Below are 17,782 nucleotides of genomic sequence, written 5' to 3' on the forward strand. Positions count from 1 at the left end.
TTCATCCCAAGGGCCACATTGCCTTCTGGCCAGCCTAACAGGGGCCACATGCCATTGGCAGCTGGGTGGAGCAACACATGCACATTTTACATATAGAACGTAGCCTTTTTTTGATACGCACTCACATATCCTTTCCTATCCTTTGTCTAGGCAATTGAGTGGCATTATCAGATTTCAAGTAAGCATTCCAGCACTGTGTGCCTGCTCAGTCTCCTTTTCCAGGTGCGAACTGTTGATGGGCAACTTCAAGCCCTGCCCCCACCATTCCGCCTCCTTACTGTTCTTTATTTTGAAAGCAGACTTGGATTAGTCAGCCCTTCAAACTGAGGGCTGCTGCAAACAGAAGATTGTCCTAGGCAAAGCGGGACACACGGCCACCCTCCATGCCACGACTCCAGGCTCTCAATATTTTTTGAAGCGTGCCTCTCTTGGTGACAAGATTTATTGTATATGTCAGTGTATACGTTTTCAAAAACTGTGGGCAATCCAGTTGGAATTAGTGTGTTTATTTTATTGTGCTCTGTTCAGTTATTCTAGACCCAGAAGTGTAATTCCCAGCATGTAATTGTAGCCATCTGTTGTGTTTTAAAGCCATTCTATCCAAATAGTCAAGCTGTCATGGGAGCAGCTTCTAAAAACAATGGTAATACAAATTTACTGCGTATATATTTGGGGACTAAATGACATTGTTTCGTGTGCTATATTTGGCTGTTTTCACCCATCCATGAATTTGCCTTGTCAGATACAGCTCAAGGCTGCATAGCTTCCATGATAAGTCTGAAGTTTCCCCCCTTGGTCCACAATCCCACATATGCTGATGGGTTCAACCTGAAGTTTTGCATGTTTGCAATCATAATTTGGGTGGTACTTTGTGTGGGGGTTTTTTTTGCCATTGCTGTGGGAAGATTATTACTTGGTCAATGCAAAGGTCATGAGAGCTTTAGAGGTCATGGGAGCAGGTTAAACAATACATCCCTGGAGCCTAATGTATCTAGTTGATTTCCAAAAATGTCATGGAGGACATATCAGCCATTTTCAGTGGACTTCTATCTGTAGTCTGGTTGGTTACTGGAACTGACTGTTGCAGCCTCTTGATATAATTACAGTGGTACCTCGGGTTACATATGCTTCAGGTTACATATGCTTCAGAACCCAGAAATAGTGCTTCAGGTTAAGAACTTTGCTTCAGGATGAGAACAGAAATCGGCGGCACAGCAGCAGCGGGAGGCCCTATTAGCTAAAGTGGTGCTTCAGGTTAAGAACAGTTTCAGGTTAAGTACAGACCTCCGGAACGAATTAAGTACTAAACCCGAGGTACCACTGTACTCTTCTAACGCTCTCTCCCTGGTTTTTTCATTGTTTATCAAGGGGCAATAATGTTACAAAGGAAGATAGCTTAAGCACAACTAAGAAGACTTAAGCAGAGTCCAACTAAACACAGCTTAATGTCCACAGTGGTGGACATTTGCCTTTTGCATTACATCAGCAAAGTGTTGTTTAGCAGCTTAGCATTAGGTCTTTCATATAGTTACAGGGATTATTACATTCCTCCTTGGACGGCTGTGATCAATTTGCTAAACATTTCTCCCTAAAATTACTTGTGTTCAGTCTAACGTTGCAACCACTGTTTGTGCAGAACCGGTAGAAATGCCTGTTGCATTTTCATGTCAGACCTTAGGGTTCTGTTTTAGTTTCTGGTTTTCAAAAACACAGCTAAGATTGTGGGAGGTATGAGTGTCGGTTCTCTCACTTGCCCTTTGGACTGCTGGTTCCTCTCCTCTCCAGTCTCCTGTGCTTCCCCCAGATCTACTCCAGAGGGGTCCCCAACTTCTGGGGGTGCAGAGGGAACTGCAGGGCAGAAGAAAAGGAAGCATGAATGGACTTTGACTTGTACTTCATTGGATCTCACACGAAAACCCATAATACAGTGGAACAGGGAAAGATGCCAGCAGTAGTAAATAATAGCTTCCTTCAATTCTGCATTTCCCCCATGCTAAAAACACAGGTGACTTGGTGAATTATAGGCTAGTTTTAAAGGTCTGGGTGTGGGTTTCTAAGGCAAGCAGTCTGGTACTAGCTTAGTGACGCTGCATTCTTTGAGGAACAGTTTTTTGTGTGGGTAGCCTGCAATAAGTCTTTATTAAGCCGAGACCTACAGTCCTTGTGTCATTATAGATCTGCACTGCCAGTCTCCCAAACAGCTGCCTCATTGTAGTCCTGGCTTGCAAAAATCTCCATGGGTTTTACTCCGCCCTCTCTTTTTGACCTTATATTTACTTCCTCCGTCAGCTTGCTTTCTCTGTTCTTCCAATCTTCTCTTCTCTTCCTGGAGATCTCCCCCTTGGTTGGTTGTGGTCTTTCACTTACATTGCATCATCTGTCAGGAACTGTCTGAATGAGTGAGTCACTTCCACATTTCAAATCACACCTAAACATGTCTTTTCTCTTGGGTAAAGCATCTAAAGAGGGGTTTCAGCTTATATACATATATTTTGTAGGCCTGTTCTAAGCATCTAACTTTAGAAGGAATCACTGCTGAGTCCAAGCTTAGGAGAAGCCTGAAAAAACCCTGTAATTAGGCTGTTGAATTGCTAGTAGTATGAACTGTTCATCTACACTCTTATTTTCTGTTCTGAATTAAAGTGCTTTAGTTTCTGATAGCTCACATGCTGCTAAGTAGATCTGAAGCTCCCCACTGAGTGTACTGGACATATTTGTGGCAAACCTGCATTTGTCGTTGTTGTTTCCTGCCCTTCACCGGGAGGTCCTAGGACGGGTTATAACAATTTAAAATCCATAAATTAGAAACAATTAAAATAAATTATAGGCATGGGAATAGGGTGGGTTCTGAAAAGCACATGCCTCAAAAGTCAAAGATCAGGGTGAAGAGAAGTGTCTTCAGCATTCACCAAAAGCTATATTGTGAAGGTGCTGGACCCACTTCTGTGGGGAGGGAATTCCACAGCTTAGGGGCTGCCACAGAGAATGCCTTTATGGTTATGGTTGCAATTTGTTACTATTGCCTTCTGTGGGACTTTTCTTTCCACAGTATCTGGCCACATATCCACATCTGCCGCAAGGAGCCAAACTGATGCACAATGCAGGTACCAACCATTTTTCATGCATTCGATTGGCGTGTGACCACTGATGTGCATGCCATTTTTTGTTCCGTAAGTGGGCAGAATGGGGTAGAGTGGGATGGGCTTATGCACACTTTACCAATGCTCATGATGACACAGAGCGCAACCCTTGTGCAAGCAGGGAGTTGCCTGTAGCTTCAACTTTAAAAGAGCTCTGTTTAAAATGATGCTTCAGTGGTACGTGACTCTAGTTAAACTATACCAGGGGGTATTGGAAGCACTATTTGACTGGGGTACTATCAGTTGGTACCTTTAACAGTAAGTTTACCGGTGGGCTTATTTTGCCGGTTGAGGCTTGAAAAAATGATTGCGTGTACAGTGTTAAACTTATTGGCTATTATGCAATATCACCAGCTTATTCAAGACCCCTATGCATATCAAATGTTTCTTTTAAGTAATTGTATCTGCCACTGCTTACCTGGTTGGGCATGGGGCAGGGTGTCGGTAAGCTTGAGTTGTGCAGGAACCAGCACAACAACTCCCCCTTTCCTCCGCTGTGTGCCCCTGCACCCCTAAATGGTCTCTGAGAGGTTTGGAGAGCTGCTATCCCCCAGAACAGCATGCAGGGGGAGGAGAAGGGAGATTGTGCTATCTGGCAAGCAGAAATCCTTGTCCTGAGAGAATAGACATTTTAGTGCAACAGAAGAGAAGGATGTAGATAAACATTGACTATATACCCTGTCCAAGTAGAAATGAGAACATACTATTTTAACAAACTCTGTATTCTATATGTGAACATAGGAGTTATGTGAACATAAGTCCAATGGAAATGGATCGATGATATGTGTACGTGTGTGCTCTTGAAATTAGTCATTGCAGAAATTGCAAAATACAGCAGTTATGCCCCATGCAAATAATTTGTAAAACCAAAAGGTGGCAGCATTCCATGCAATATTGTCAATGATTCCTGTTATAAATGACTCCAAACACATTTGGTGATTTTCATTCAAATTGAATGCAATCGGGTAGCCATGTGTCATTTTTTAAATATGGAGCATTGTCCTCTAGTGGAGGGTTGTCTGAGAACAGTCCTTTACATTGTAAGATGCCCTATATTAGAACTGGCCCAAGTCCAGTTCAAAAACAAAGTGCCAAAACGAGGGAAAGCAGAGACTGTGACCACTTTGCCCACCAACAGTTAGCAGCTGGACAGCAGACGTGAGATATAATCTGGTTAGTCTTCTCCACAGGTTTCTTGGTCACCATCACCCACCCAATGGTGAGCTATATTGTATTTCTGTTTAAATTATTATTTCTTGATCTGCATCTACACATACAAGTGAACAAATGCAAATTTGCCACAAAGCGGTTTCCTCTTTCTCAGTGATGCATTTGCCTCTGTCGTATATCCTCCGAAAGCACGCGATTCCCTGAAAAAAGAATAGATCAAATTATCTATTAGCTACGTATATTAGCAGAGTAATATGAACCTCAGTTGAGAGAAATGTTGGGCAAATGACATATCTGAAAAGGACAGCTGATAATTAGCTGTCAAAGGCTCTCCAAAGGCTCAGTTTGCTCAAAATGTCTAAGCAGGAATGACCACTTAAAACAAGAGTTTCTTTCTTTCTTTTTTACAAGAGCGTCCTGGCAAAAGGGGGCAGCATAATAGTCAATTATGACAAACAAAATCCAGGTTTCTGAATTAAAACACAAAGTCGCGGGCTCTGCTGCGGAGCCTGTAATAAGTTATGTCTTGAGAAGACTGTAATTAGACTGGCGCCTGCTGCTGCTGCCATAGTAAAGTCTGTCACCATTTTCACCATAAAGCCCATTTTTAAGCAATTTATAATGTAACAGTTCTTTATATATATCATTTATATATATATTTAAAAATCATAATGGACTGAAGCTTGGCGGTGGGAAGGTCTGAGACCCAGAAAAGGTTGGTTGTTTACATTTCTAGCCTAGCTAGTTCCAAGGCCCTGTGGCATGTAGCAAATTTCAAGACCATCCTGGGGTATGAAAATAAGTAAATAGTGGCCCCGAGATCCCTCTCTTTCTGTGAGCAACTAATTGCATGTAATAACGAATAGCTTTAGGGCAGGGGATGCCCATTGAGAGGAACAGGGAGACAATCCAGAGAGGCCTGGATTAGCTTCGCTGCCAGTCTGGGGTGCGTCTCCCAGATTAGCTACCCACACATTACAGCCATTCTCTGTGTGGTTCCTTTGATGTGGCTCCTTTGCATGTGTGTCTCAGACTCAGCTTCATGTTAAAGGGTTGCCTTTTCTCTCACGTACCTGTCCAGACTTTAAGCTGTTCCCCAGAGGGCCTTTTCTGAGTGCCACTGCCAGGTGAGGTGTGACAGGTGGCCACAGGTTCTCAGGGGTGGCACCTCTGCGAGATGCCATCCCCAGGCAGACTCGCCTGGTGCTGAGGGGACAACATAGGCACCCTTTTTATTTCCCCAGGCCTTTTAGCGCACTAAAAAACCAAAACCCAACCCTCTACTCTTGAGTTTTATTTGTTACTGCATTGGCTTGTATGGTTAGTTATATAGTATGATCTTTTTTCTTTTTGCTAAGCCAGCCTATGAACTTTTTTTGTCATAGGGCAGCTTACAAATGTCAACAACAAGCATTCAGTGGGCTTGTTCACATTTGACTGTTGTTTTGCTCTCAAATCACTTGCCCTCCATTCACATACATCAGAATATTCTACACCCACTCATGTTTGAATTTACATAGGGGTTCCCATTTATATTTGTTTCCTTCTTAAATATTTGTTACGGGAAGATTGAAAACGAGATGCTTAAGCCCTTGATAGCATTTATGTTAATTGCACCCTGGATGGCAGTGGCAAAAACACACACAAACAAACCAACAACCTGGAGAATGTCTGAGATTTTCCTGAGATTAGAGAGCTGGTTGCAAAGGGTATGGAATAGAGCATGGGTAGGCAAACTAAGGCCCGGGGGCCGGATCTGGCCCAATTGCCTTCTAAATCAGGCCTGCAGACGGTCCAGGAATCAGTGTGCTTTTACAGGAATAGAATGAGTTCTTTTATTTAAAATGCATCTCTGGGTTATTTGTGGGGCATAGGAATTCATTCATATTTCCCCCCTCAAAAAATATAGTCCGGCCCCCCACAAGGTCTGAGGGACAGTGGACAGGCCCTCTGCTGAAAATGTTTGCTGGCCCCTGGCATAGATATTAACTTTAGCTTTGAATGTAAGATTGGCAAAGGGTAAAGGCCATGCAACATGGAACTTGTTTGCTGTTTAAGTGTTAGCAATCCGATCTTGCCATGTCATAAGGGAAGAGGACTGCAGGAGCATGAGGCATGCTTCTGATCTCTCAACCATTGCACCTGAAATGTGTGTATATTAGTCTACCAAACATGGAAGGGAATCATTTCTTTAAAGCACAACAGCACAGATGCTACAACAAGGCATGCAGTTCTCAGTAAAGGAAACCGGTAGTCTGTGTGCATGTGTGAAGAGAGGAAAGGCTGTCGGCAGCAGAGGTCTCCTTCGTATGCAGAATGTCCCAGGTTCATTCCCCAGCATCTGCAAATAGTTCCTTCCAGTAGCACCTTAAAGACCAACTAAGTTAGTTCTTGGTATGAGCTTTCGTGTGCATGCACACTTCTTCAGATACACTGAAACAGAAGTTGCCAGATCCTTCTATATAGTGAGAAGGTGGGGAGGGGTATTACTCAGAAGGGTGGTGGGAATGGGTGATTGGCAGATAGCTGTGATGAGCCTGTTGACAACTCTTAACGACTGCAATAGGTCTTACAGGAAAAAGCATGGGGTGAGAAGGTGAAAAATGGCTTTGTCATGTATAATGAGATAAGAATCCAATGTCTTTGTTCAGACCAGGTCTCTCCATGGTTTTAAGTTTGGTAATGAGTTGCAATTCAGCAGCTTCAACACAGACCAACACGGCTACCTATCTGCATCTGCAAATAGGTTTGGGAGAGATTCCTGTTTGATACCCTGGAAATCAGTGTAGACAATACTGAGCTAGATAGATCAGTTGTCTGATTCCGTACAAGGCAGATTCCTATGTCCCTATGAATGCTTGCATTTTCAATTTGTAAGAGAACCAAGTTTATTTAAGGGGAAAGGCAATAGTATGATCAGGGCATTTGCCCCATGTCTCCTTTTCCTTCTCCTGTAAATCATGACGGAACCCCAAGCAGATCTGAAAAACTAGGGAGTGACTCCTTGAATGAGAAATAAGGACAGCAGTGGAGCAAAACAGATGTGCTTGAGGAAATTGTATAGCCAAGGAACAATGAGTTTAACAGGTACTACTCTGCAGCTGGAGCTCAATAAAACACTTTAGTAGGTAAGCCAAATATCAAAATTTAAAGGAGTGCTCTTCGCTGCTACTTGCAAATGCTTCCTGCAGCCAAATGTTTTACATTTGCCACTGTGCAATTCTTGCACTAATCATAGCCTTAATATAAACCAAAGAGGATTTCTGGAGTCTCTTTTGGTATCCAAACTTACAAACCACAGTGGTATGATGATGGATTGTGTCATTAATTGTGTGAGATGGAGGGTCAAATGGTAGTAATGAACACTAAAGACAGAGCATAATGATTTTTCCTATGAATCATCAAATTTCAGAAAACCATGTCCACTGTAAACAAATGCGGGTGTTCCTCCTCCCTGCTTTAGGTTTCCCAGCATTTAAAAATATTCTGCTATATCAGGGGGAGAGAGTAAGCATGTGTTCTAGTGATATTCATACAGCTTCAACAGTGAAGAAGAGGGTCACAAATGACTGGGCAGTTTAGCTAGAATAATGATCTTTTGTGTCTGAATTGGCAGAAAGAGGGGTTTATGTCACTCTAGGTAGAAGGAGGCAAGTTGATTTTGCTTCTTTCTCCTAGCATAAGAAAAAATGCACACCTGAGCACTTCAGCCCCAGCTAGATTTTAGAGAGGCATCATATTTATGTTATATACACAGTTTCTACTGTCTCTGGTTAGGACTCTTTTAGCTTGAACGATGTGTTAATTTCCACATTACAGTGGTACCTCGGGTTACAGACACTTCAGGTTACAGATGCTTCATGTTACAGGCTCCGCTAACCCAGAAATAGTACCTTGGGTTAAAAACTTTGCTTCAGGATGAGAACAGAAATCGTGCTCCGGCGGCATGGCAGCAGCGGGAGGCCCCATTAGCTAAAGTGGTGCTTCAGGTTAAGAACGTTTTCAGGTTAAGAACGGACCTCCAGAATGAATTAAGTTCTTAACCTGAGGTACCACTGTATATTTGAACTTTCAAATGATATAAAAGCCACTTCCAGAAATATAGTAGAATGTACTACAAGTTTAGTACTCATTTCTCTGTTATTTGCTTTCGGGGGGGGGGGGGATTGTTTGCAAATCATACAGAAATGAGTGCTAAACTTACATTATACTCCACTATATTTCCAGAAGTGGCCTTTGCATCATGTGAAAGCTCAAATATAATGTGGAAATTAATTGTTAGGGAAACATCAGGAAAATGGGAAAAAACTGCTGTGTAAATACAAGGTAAGTGCTTCTGACCTGATCCTACTCTTTCAGTACCTTTGAAAATGTTATGCGAAAGTAAGTTTCGAATGTAATACATGCAAATTAAAAATATGTTCCCTAAATCAATGTGTGTTTTCAACAAAGCAAGTTAAACCCATGGATAAGAATATGTTATAATCCACATTTACAACTCCTTATCAAATCATGGAATATTGCATCTGACCAGTTCTTGTCTCATTGTAAGTCACCAATTTCATGCAGTCAGTGATCACTTTCTAAAAGATAAAGATGTTTAGGATTGCAGACCTGCATGCCTCATTTACAAACTCCGCTTTCCTATCCTAGAAGACAGGGGAATTTACAGTTTCACTGGTGGGGGAAAGATAATCTGCACATTTTCATGTTCCAGAAGGGTAGCTATGTCAGTCTGCTGCAGAGAAAAATGGGTTTTGTAGTACCCTTTAAAAGCTAACATGTTTATTACAATATAAGCATTTGTAGACTGTGGACTCGGCTACATTAGTGTTTTTTTAAAAAAAGTTTTTAATGTGTCATAACACTGTGACACCATATGGGCTGTAGAGTTCAATCCTTCAGCAATGTGTTTTCTCGTTGTGAGCTTTACAATGCGTTTCGCTGAAACATTTTTTTTTAATGTGTCTAGATCCAGCCTCTAGCCTACTTTGTCAGGTGCATATGGCAAAGTGGACTGTGTAACACACAAAACATATTCTGCTGTAAATCTGTTAATCTTGAAGTGCTATGTATTTGTTGCATGTTCTCTGAGGCATTCTTCCTTATTAGTAGATCAGTTGTCCCAGAGAATAGCTTTAGAAATGGTTCCTCGGCAGAGCAATGTTGATCCCTACATCAACAAAACGCCTCTGGATGTTATGTCTCAGTCTCTAGGAATGTTTACTCTCTCCCCATGCTCTTGTTTGGGTGCCTTCATTGTCATTTCTCTGCAAAAAGTACTTCCACTTTATGAGCCTTTACTAAAACCAAGAGATGAGTTCATTAACAGAACTTCTTTTAATCTTCTCAGGAGGACACAGTTGCTCATATGTGGCATAAAGATTCCGGCAGTCCTTATCTGACACTTGATTGCTTCTGTGTTGCAACTTTAGACATGATAGAAGCTTGGTAGGATACATGCCTGTATGAATCTACACTCAAGGATCTACATTGACTCCCAGTACATTTCCAAGCACAACTGAAAGTGTTGGTGCTAACCTTTAAAGCCCTAAATGGCCCTGGCCCAGTATACCTAAAGGAGCGTCTCCATCCCCATTGTTCAGTCCAGACACTGAGGTCCAGCTCCAAGGGCCTTCTGGTGGTTCCACACTGCGAGAAGTGAAATTACAGGGAGTCAGGAAGAGGGCATTCTCGGTAGTGGCGCCCTCCCTGTGGAACACACTCCCATCAGATGTCAAGGAGATAAATAACTGTACAGCTTTTAGAAGACCTATGAATGCAGTCCTGTATTGGGAGGTTTTTAATGTTTGATGTTTTGCCATGTTATACAGTGGTACCTTGGGTTAAGTACTAAATTCATTCCGGAGGTCCGTTCTTAACCTGAAACTGTTCTTAACCTGAAGCACCACTTTAGCTAATGGGGCCTCCTGCTGCCGCTGTGCGATTTCTATTCTCATCCTGAAGCAAAGTTCTTAACCCGAGGTACTATTTCTGGGTTAGCGGAGTCTGTAACCTGAAGCCTCTGTAACCTGAAGCGTATGTAACCCGAGGTACCACTATATGTGTTGGAAGCTGCCCAGAGTGGCTGGGGCAACACAGCCACATGGGTGGGGTATAAATATCATCATCATCTCATCTCTTTTATTCCTCTGCAGGGACGCGGACTTATAAAAAATATTGGGGGGGCCCGGGAAAGCTCATGAATAATAAATAAGCTCATGAATATGCAAATAAAGTGGCGCCGCCTCCTCGTGAGCGAATAGGGGAGAGCGTGCTGCGCCTATTAATCAGCTCCAAAGGAAATTGGGTGGAGCTTTTGCTCGGGAGGGAGGGCAGGAGGCATGCAGCCCGCCCCTCCCTGTGCATTTTGGGCTGGGGGAGGGGCGGCGATGGCGCTCTGCTGGAGGGGCGCCGGAGATTATTGGGGGGGCAGAGCCCCCCCAAACGAATTTTTGAGGGGGCTCGGGCCCCCTCAAGCCCCATGGAGTCGGCGCCTATGTTCCTCTGCCTTACTCTGTGGAAATAGATTTGATAAACATCTGTCATGAAAGTTGTATGAACAACTAAGTATTGAAAAAGAAGTGATGGGCCTTCAAGTAAACATGGTTAGATCTGAACTGGTCAGGCTTTCCATGCATGTTAATGCATCTTGGGTCTTTACTTGCTGTGTAGATTTGTTGTACCATTTTCACGTCCTTTTTCTTGGACAAGCAAGAGCAGCTTCCAGTATTGTTCTTCCCCCATTAAGGAGCTGATCGGGTTGGTACGAATGAAATCCAGATGCTGCGAGATGCTTAGCGAAGTGGGTGGTGTTTGAAACAGGGTTTGTGTGTGTGTATTGTATCTGTGTCTCTGTGAAATGAACGCGAAGAAGCTAATTAGATTAAATAAGAATTTTCCTTCTTTTTTTTGCTAGACATCAGATAGTTCAGTATCTTTCAGGAAAGGCAATATTTTTGCAGTATTTCCCCCCCCCCTTTTCCTTCCCTTTTCTTTCCTAGCCACAATAACCAAATGGAGCATCCATGTTCAGAGGCAGCACAACTCTGAATATCAATTTTGATGGGCCAAAAGGAGGCCTACCACATACATGCCCTGGATGTGGACTTCCCACTAGACTACTGTGGGTAATAGGCTGCTGGTGAGAAGCAGCAAGACTTTGCTTACGTGGTTATTAGTGGGTTGTAAGCTGGACCATAAAGAAGGCTGATCGCCGAAGAATTGATGCTTTTGAGTTATGGTGCTGGAGGAGACTCTTGAGAGTCCCATGGACTGCAAGAAGATCAAACCTACCCATTCTTAAGGAAATCAGCCCTGAGTGCTCACTGGAAGGACAGATCGTGAAGTTGAGGCTCCAATACTTTGGCCACCTCATGAGAAGAGAAGATTCCCTGGAAAAGACCCTGATGTTGGGAAAGATAGAGGGCACAAGGAGAAGGGGGCGACAGAGGATGAGATGGTTGGACAGTGTTCTCAAAGCATGAGTTTGACCAAACTGTGGGAGGCAGTGGAAGACAGGAGTGCCTGGTGTGCTCTGGTCCATGGGGTCATGAAGAGTCGGACATGACTAAACGACTAAACAACAACAACATTAGACCTAGGCTGCATTCTTAACCTCACTTAGCTGGGAGTAATCCCCAGTGATTCCATAGGTCTTCCTCCCCTCGCTCAGTAGACATGTTTGGAATTGTGCTTGTGGGACATCCATTGAAATCAGCAGGTGGGAACAACTTTAAGACCACTGATTTTAATAGGTCTGCTTGAAGGAAGTCTAATGCGACACCATGTGCCCAAGGAAACCTCTCCCCCACCCCAATTTTTCATTAAATTGAAATTTAAGGCAGCAGATCATGTTCTTTGAAGAAGCTGAAAAAAGGGGGGGAAACACTTTGTTTTATTCTTATGCTTTTATATTCCACCATTTGGGGAAACTTTCATTGCACGTTAGCTTATAAACACCAGTGCTGGCCTGTGAACAACATACTTAAACTACAAACCATAATACAATCCATGATGTGAACAAATCCAAAACAGACAGCAAGAAATACGAACAGGGCAATCCAAGCCCCTTGTGAGCAGGGGTGGATAGGGTAAAGGTGTTCCTGTGCTCAGCCTGGCCAGCTCTGCCCGCCTTTCACAAGGCACCACCTGCAGACAGGTGCCAGTGGTACTTCATTGGTGCAAAGCTTTCCCTTCCTCCCACCAAATGTGTGTTTGTGGGGGGCAGGGGGGAGGTTGCTGGTGCTAGTGGTGGCAGCTAGAGAAATCCCATGGAATGGCGCTTGCCAGAGGTAGGGCAGGGCTGATCTAGTAAGGATCGGCTGGCCCTTGAACCAACCCTTCACATGAGATGGCATTGTGCCCAGTCCAGGCCAGTCCAGGACCTCCTGTCCCACCTATCTGTCCCAGCTGACTTGGCTGCTCCATAAAGTTCTGCTGGGCTGGGAAAGATCCCATTCTTACTTATTGAGAATATTTCTTGGATGCTTTTCATCCAAAGATTACCAGGCGATGTGCAGAAGCGTGAATAAAATGAATTCACGAAACATATACAGACATTTAAAAGCAACAAATAAGCATAATAAAACACAAAAGGCCAAACCCCGCCCCCCCAAAGAAACTGAATATAGAACACAGCCATAAATTCAAAAGGAGTTTGGTTTACATCACAGGTCTTTCATGTGCCTATTGAAGTCAGAATGTAACTCTCCTTTCAAGGAAAGCACCTCAATTTTGCCTCGTTTTTGTTTTTTTAAGCTTAGTGTTTTTATTTATAAGATTGAAATCTCAGCTTCTGACTTCTAAGAAGATACGCGGCATAATCATATGTTAACTCAGATGTTTTGAAACAAGTTACTCTTGTTAGTTAGACCAGCCAAGCTGATCAGCAGCTGCTAGGAGGTCAGGTCAAACTTATGTTTATACTGTAAACTGAGGCCAGTAGTTCCTTTTAAATGATCCTAGGGCTTGCATGTACTCCATGGGACCTCTGTCCCACCCCCAACCCCCCGCCTGTCTTTGAGCAGAAGACCAGACCCCATGCCACATCACAAGCTGCAGCAATGCTCCCAGGGATCCTAAGCAGTTTGCTAAACTCTCATGCTCCTCTACAAATGTCTGCCCCCATTTGAACAGCCTTGCCACTTTCCATTCCTTTGTAGGAACATTCTCTGGGCTGGTGATCACCAGATGTTCCCAACTCCCATCATCCCTGACCATGCTGGCTGTGGCTGATGAGACTTGGAGTCCAGCCATATCTGGAGGAGATCCAGTTGGGAAAAATTGCTCTGTAGATCTCTTCCTTGGGGGACCTTGGTCTTCAAGGGTTTTGTGGGGATGAGGTGATGTTGTTATTTATAGGGTCGATTATTATTAATACAGAGATTGTACATTCTTGGTTCTTTAGAAGTGTCTGCAGCCTCTTATGACTCCAACCTCTTTTTTATTTTGGATACTTTATACTATATTGCCCAAATCCAGAGATTGCTTCCTTTTATCAGCTGATAACTGAAGCGCCCATGTGTTTCTCCATTCAGTTAAATGAAGTGTGTAATTCGGTGGATGGAAACAGATGCATGCTTCCAATATCTCCTTCCGCTGAAGTGGAAAGGCAGATCTATTCAGGCAGGAGCAAAGGCTGAGTTGACACAAGCAGGCTCGTCATCTGAGGACTGCAACACTTTGTGATGGCTTCCACACATGCAATAGATCAAACACTACAAACATAAAATCATTAACTTCAATAGAAGAAGCTCACACAGTCAGCTGTGACTTAGCAGTGGTTGAGCAACTGAGGGGAGAAACACTGAATGACATATATGTGGGTGTGACTTAGCCCTAAACCTTTCCATTCTGCCAAATGAAGTATTCTGTATAACCCGGAGGTCTGCATATGTCTCCAGAGGAAAGTTCATTGTATTGATGAGATACCTTCCTTTCTTTTGAAATCTGTGAAGCAGAAAAATGAAAAATAATTTGGCAAACTTACGTATTTATACATTTGCATTTATTTGACTTGACAAGATCCAGCCATGGGCAAATCTTTACAAATTCAAGATGCTATTAATACGTAATGATAAAGATACTGATTATTTGTTAAATGTCCAACACATTGCTTCCAACACCTGGAAAATAATTTCTAATTTATCATTCTAAAACGAGTTTCAGCCAAGTAGAAAAGAATGCAACTTTCTTTATTTGAAAGGGGTACAACCTGACCAAAGTTAAGCACGTTTAAGCATATTAAGCATATTAATTCCAGCTACTTTCTGTATGGCTTCAACATGTTTTTCAGTCCCCACAATCTCAGGTTGTTTTTAGAGTGCTTGACTTTGTTGAATCGTGCTCTTCCAAATTAACAAACACACATCCAGCACTCAAAGTCCTTGCCCAACAATATCAACCGAATTTTAAAGTACTTAACTTTTGGTGCATCATGCCATAATTATTACAAGGAGAGAGGTGGGTTGCGTTGTTTTTTTTAAAAAAGTGTTTTCATATATTATGCTAATCAATATGATAAAAAATATAATCCTGTGGACCAAGGATTTTGAAAACATTTTACATGTGCCACACACATAATTATTTTCATTGATATTTGGTGCCACACTCCTTTTGAAGAGGTCATTATCTCGCCCTCTTAGAGGCAGGACTGTAATCTGAAGGGGGGGAAATAGCTTTGTCTGGTAACAGAAGGGTTAAGCCATTTCCCCCCTCACTTTGCCCGTTTCAAATTACAATGAGAAGCCTCTTCTCTCCCAGCAGGGTTGTGCTTACATTAGCTTTTAGATCTCTCTTGAAGGGAGCTGCTATGTTTTTGCCTGCTAGAGGTGGAAATAACAGTTAAGGAACTCAAAGGGGCTGGGTGGATTTTCAGCAGGGTCTCTCTCTCTTCCCCTCTTCCCTGAATGAATTCAGGGAAAGGCCTTTTAAATGTTTGGTACATGTTTCAGATTTGCTGGACATTAAGGAGAGAACTTAGGATGTTAATGGTCTCAGCTGATTATTAGGGGGGGGGATTAGATGTTACACCACCAAGCTGCAGCTCAGACCAGGAAAGAATGAAAGGTGGGAGAAGAGTCTTAAGCAGTTAATTGAGTTGAAAACATTGCAGGAGAAGACTGCTCTGAGAATGCCTGTGTGACTGAAGATGGTCTGTCGCTTAATAGAACCACATCCCCCCAAACTGGTTCTTTACGGTTCTTTACAGGAATGCCTGCATCAACTAACCAAGTTCTGGTCCTCTGCTCCATCAATGCAGAAAAAACAGTAACAACAGTGGAAAATTGGAAGTCCGAATTTCAGCTTTCTTAGAAAGAACTGCGCCCTGACACATCCTGTAATATTTAAATAAGCGGAGAAATAAAACCAGCAAGATGTTGTGCTCAGAAATGACAACGTTGACATGAAGAATAGGTAATTTACAGTTCACCTCTTTTTTTTGCCCCCTACCCCCCAGCCACCAGGAAAGCAGACCTCATAAGAAAAAGTAGAAGGTGGAAGAAAGGGATTACTTTTTTGTTTTTATTTATTTTGCATATTGATATATATATATAAAAATATGGACCAAACTGTGCTCAAAGCTCTGGTGAGCTTACTCTGGAATTGTTGGATTCTAATGGGTTCTGTGAAGGCAGGCATAGGAGACAATCACGTCCACTCCAGTTTCATTTACAGGAGATTGCGGAACCATGAAAGAAGAGAGATCCAGAGAGAAATTCTCTCCATCCTGGGCTTGCCTCACAGACCCAGGCCATTTTCACCTGGAAAGCAAGCTTCCTCAGCACCCCTCTTCATGCTCGACCTCTACAATGCCATGACAAATGAAGAAGATACTGAAGAACTGGAGTATTCGCTCAGGGGATCACTTGGCGGAGAGAGCAAAGGGCTGAGGAAGGGGTACCCAGCATCTCCAAATGGATACTCTCGGAGAATACACATATCTCGCACAACTCCGCTGACTACACGGAGCCCTCCCTTAGCTAGCCTGCATGATACCAACTTTCTGAATGATGCAGATATGGTCATGAGCTTTGTCAATTTAGGTATGTTGCTTTCTTTCTTTCTTTCTGATACGTTCCTCTGTGTTTGACAAGCTAGGAGACAGGACCTAGAAGCTGGCTTCTGTCATAGCCAAATTGGTCCCTGGAAGGTGTATTAATAATGCAAGCTGATGTTGAGCTAATGCTAAAACAGGCTACATTGTAGGTGGTCATGGGGTGTGTGTAGGTTTCTCTCACTGTTTATGTTAAAGTCAGTTTTTATAATTCTCCTCTCTTGACTTCTTTCCTTGATGTAATGAAGTTGTGTAGCCTTAGGCTAGTAGCAAGGGTTTTTATTTGGTGATTTTTTGGTAAAATCTTTTTAAAAATAAGCACGTGAGTTGGTGGATTATGCACTACAAAACAAAACTTAAAGGAATAGGAAGTTGAAGCGTGTTATTTGAAAGTTACAGAATTGTGTGGGAGAAGAAGCAAAAGGACAGACAGTTTGGAAGATAAGTTTTAGTTGTTTCAGAGATTATAGATAGTGAATTCAGCCTTACCTTGTGCAACGTTTCTTGGACATAACTACTGTGGTTATTATTATTCTCTAGTAATTGTGCATAAGATTGCAGCCTTAAAAAGATTTCACATCTCTTGAGATTTTTGTTGCTTTTCCTATCTAAGAGGAAGATCTGAGGTGAATATTGTATTGTGAGATGCACTGCCTTTCCTTTGTTGTTATTTTATAGCCACAGTTCTCATATTTGTCTAAGTCTGGGAGCCCTCCCCCATGCGTATTTGAAAAATATTAATTCTATAATATTTAGAATTAGAAACATAATGAATGGAGCATGTTCTAGAGTGTTCAGTTTTTGAGCGTACGATTCAGGGAAGAATATAATTACAATAAACTGCATAATGAAATAATGATCCACATGCCCACCTTGTAATAGAAAAGGTCAGTTCAAGAATGTTGTTACTAAGCAATTGTTTACCAGTTTGCCAGTTTTCAGTTCAAAGGGGGAAATATCTTGCATGTGTTGTTCTCTGGTAAGGAGTGTGTGTTCAGCTCTTCAAAATAACCACAACAACATTATTTCCCCTAGTATACAGCTATTCTTTCCAGCATACGACCTGAAATATCTTGCAATGGCTGTGTCTTGTAAATAGCATCTTCTGAATTTTTATTCACTATAGTGAAGTTACTCCAGTCCTCAGCTGCTAATACCTTATGTCCTAGAAAGCACCAAATGACAAAGTTCAGCTGCTATAAGAATAACAATAATTTGCCAGTTCTTTGCTAGCAGAAAGCTGATTTCAAATCTCTTTGAAAAAATGAACTATTGTGTGCTTTTTAAGGCAATTGCAGTCCGCATTTTTGTTTGTTTTTGTAAGTATAACTATTCCTCAGGAGTTTCATTTCTCGCATTCCTTTCAAATGTTGTCCTACTGTTTGTTACCTTTGCTTTGCCTTTATCTGTAGCT

The 17,782-nt window shown here is 42.4% G+C and overlaps 1 protein-coding gene across 2 annotated transcripts in view; it reads left to right on the top strand.

Annotated features, from left to right (window-relative positions):
• Positions 1-15,080: 15,080 nt before the first annotated feature.
• The window catches only part of BMP5 (bone morphogenetic protein 5), a 55,398-nt gene continuing 52,696 nt past the window's right edge, over positions 15,081-17,782 (top strand). Inside the window, exons 1-2 of one of the 2 annotated variants that reach the window (XM_028722620.2) lie at positions 15,081-15,728; positions 15,990-16,357. In XM_028722620.2, the coding sequence (XP_028578453.2) occupies positions 15,718-15,728; positions 15,990-16,357 (379 nt within the window). In that variant the 5' untranslated portion in view covers positions 15,081-15,717. Of the gene's footprint in view, positions 16,358-17,782 lie in introns of both variants that reach the window. The other variant, XM_028722619.2, reaches the window with a different exon arrangement.

The sequence above is a fragment of the Podarcis muralis genome, chromosome 3 (assembly GCF_964188315.1).
Source record: "Podarcis muralis chromosome 3, rPodMur119.hap1.1, whole genome shotgun sequence".
In the NCBI taxonomy this organism is placed as follows: domain Eukaryota; kingdom Metazoa; phylum Chordata; class Lepidosauria; order Squamata; family Lacertidae; genus Podarcis; species Podarcis muralis.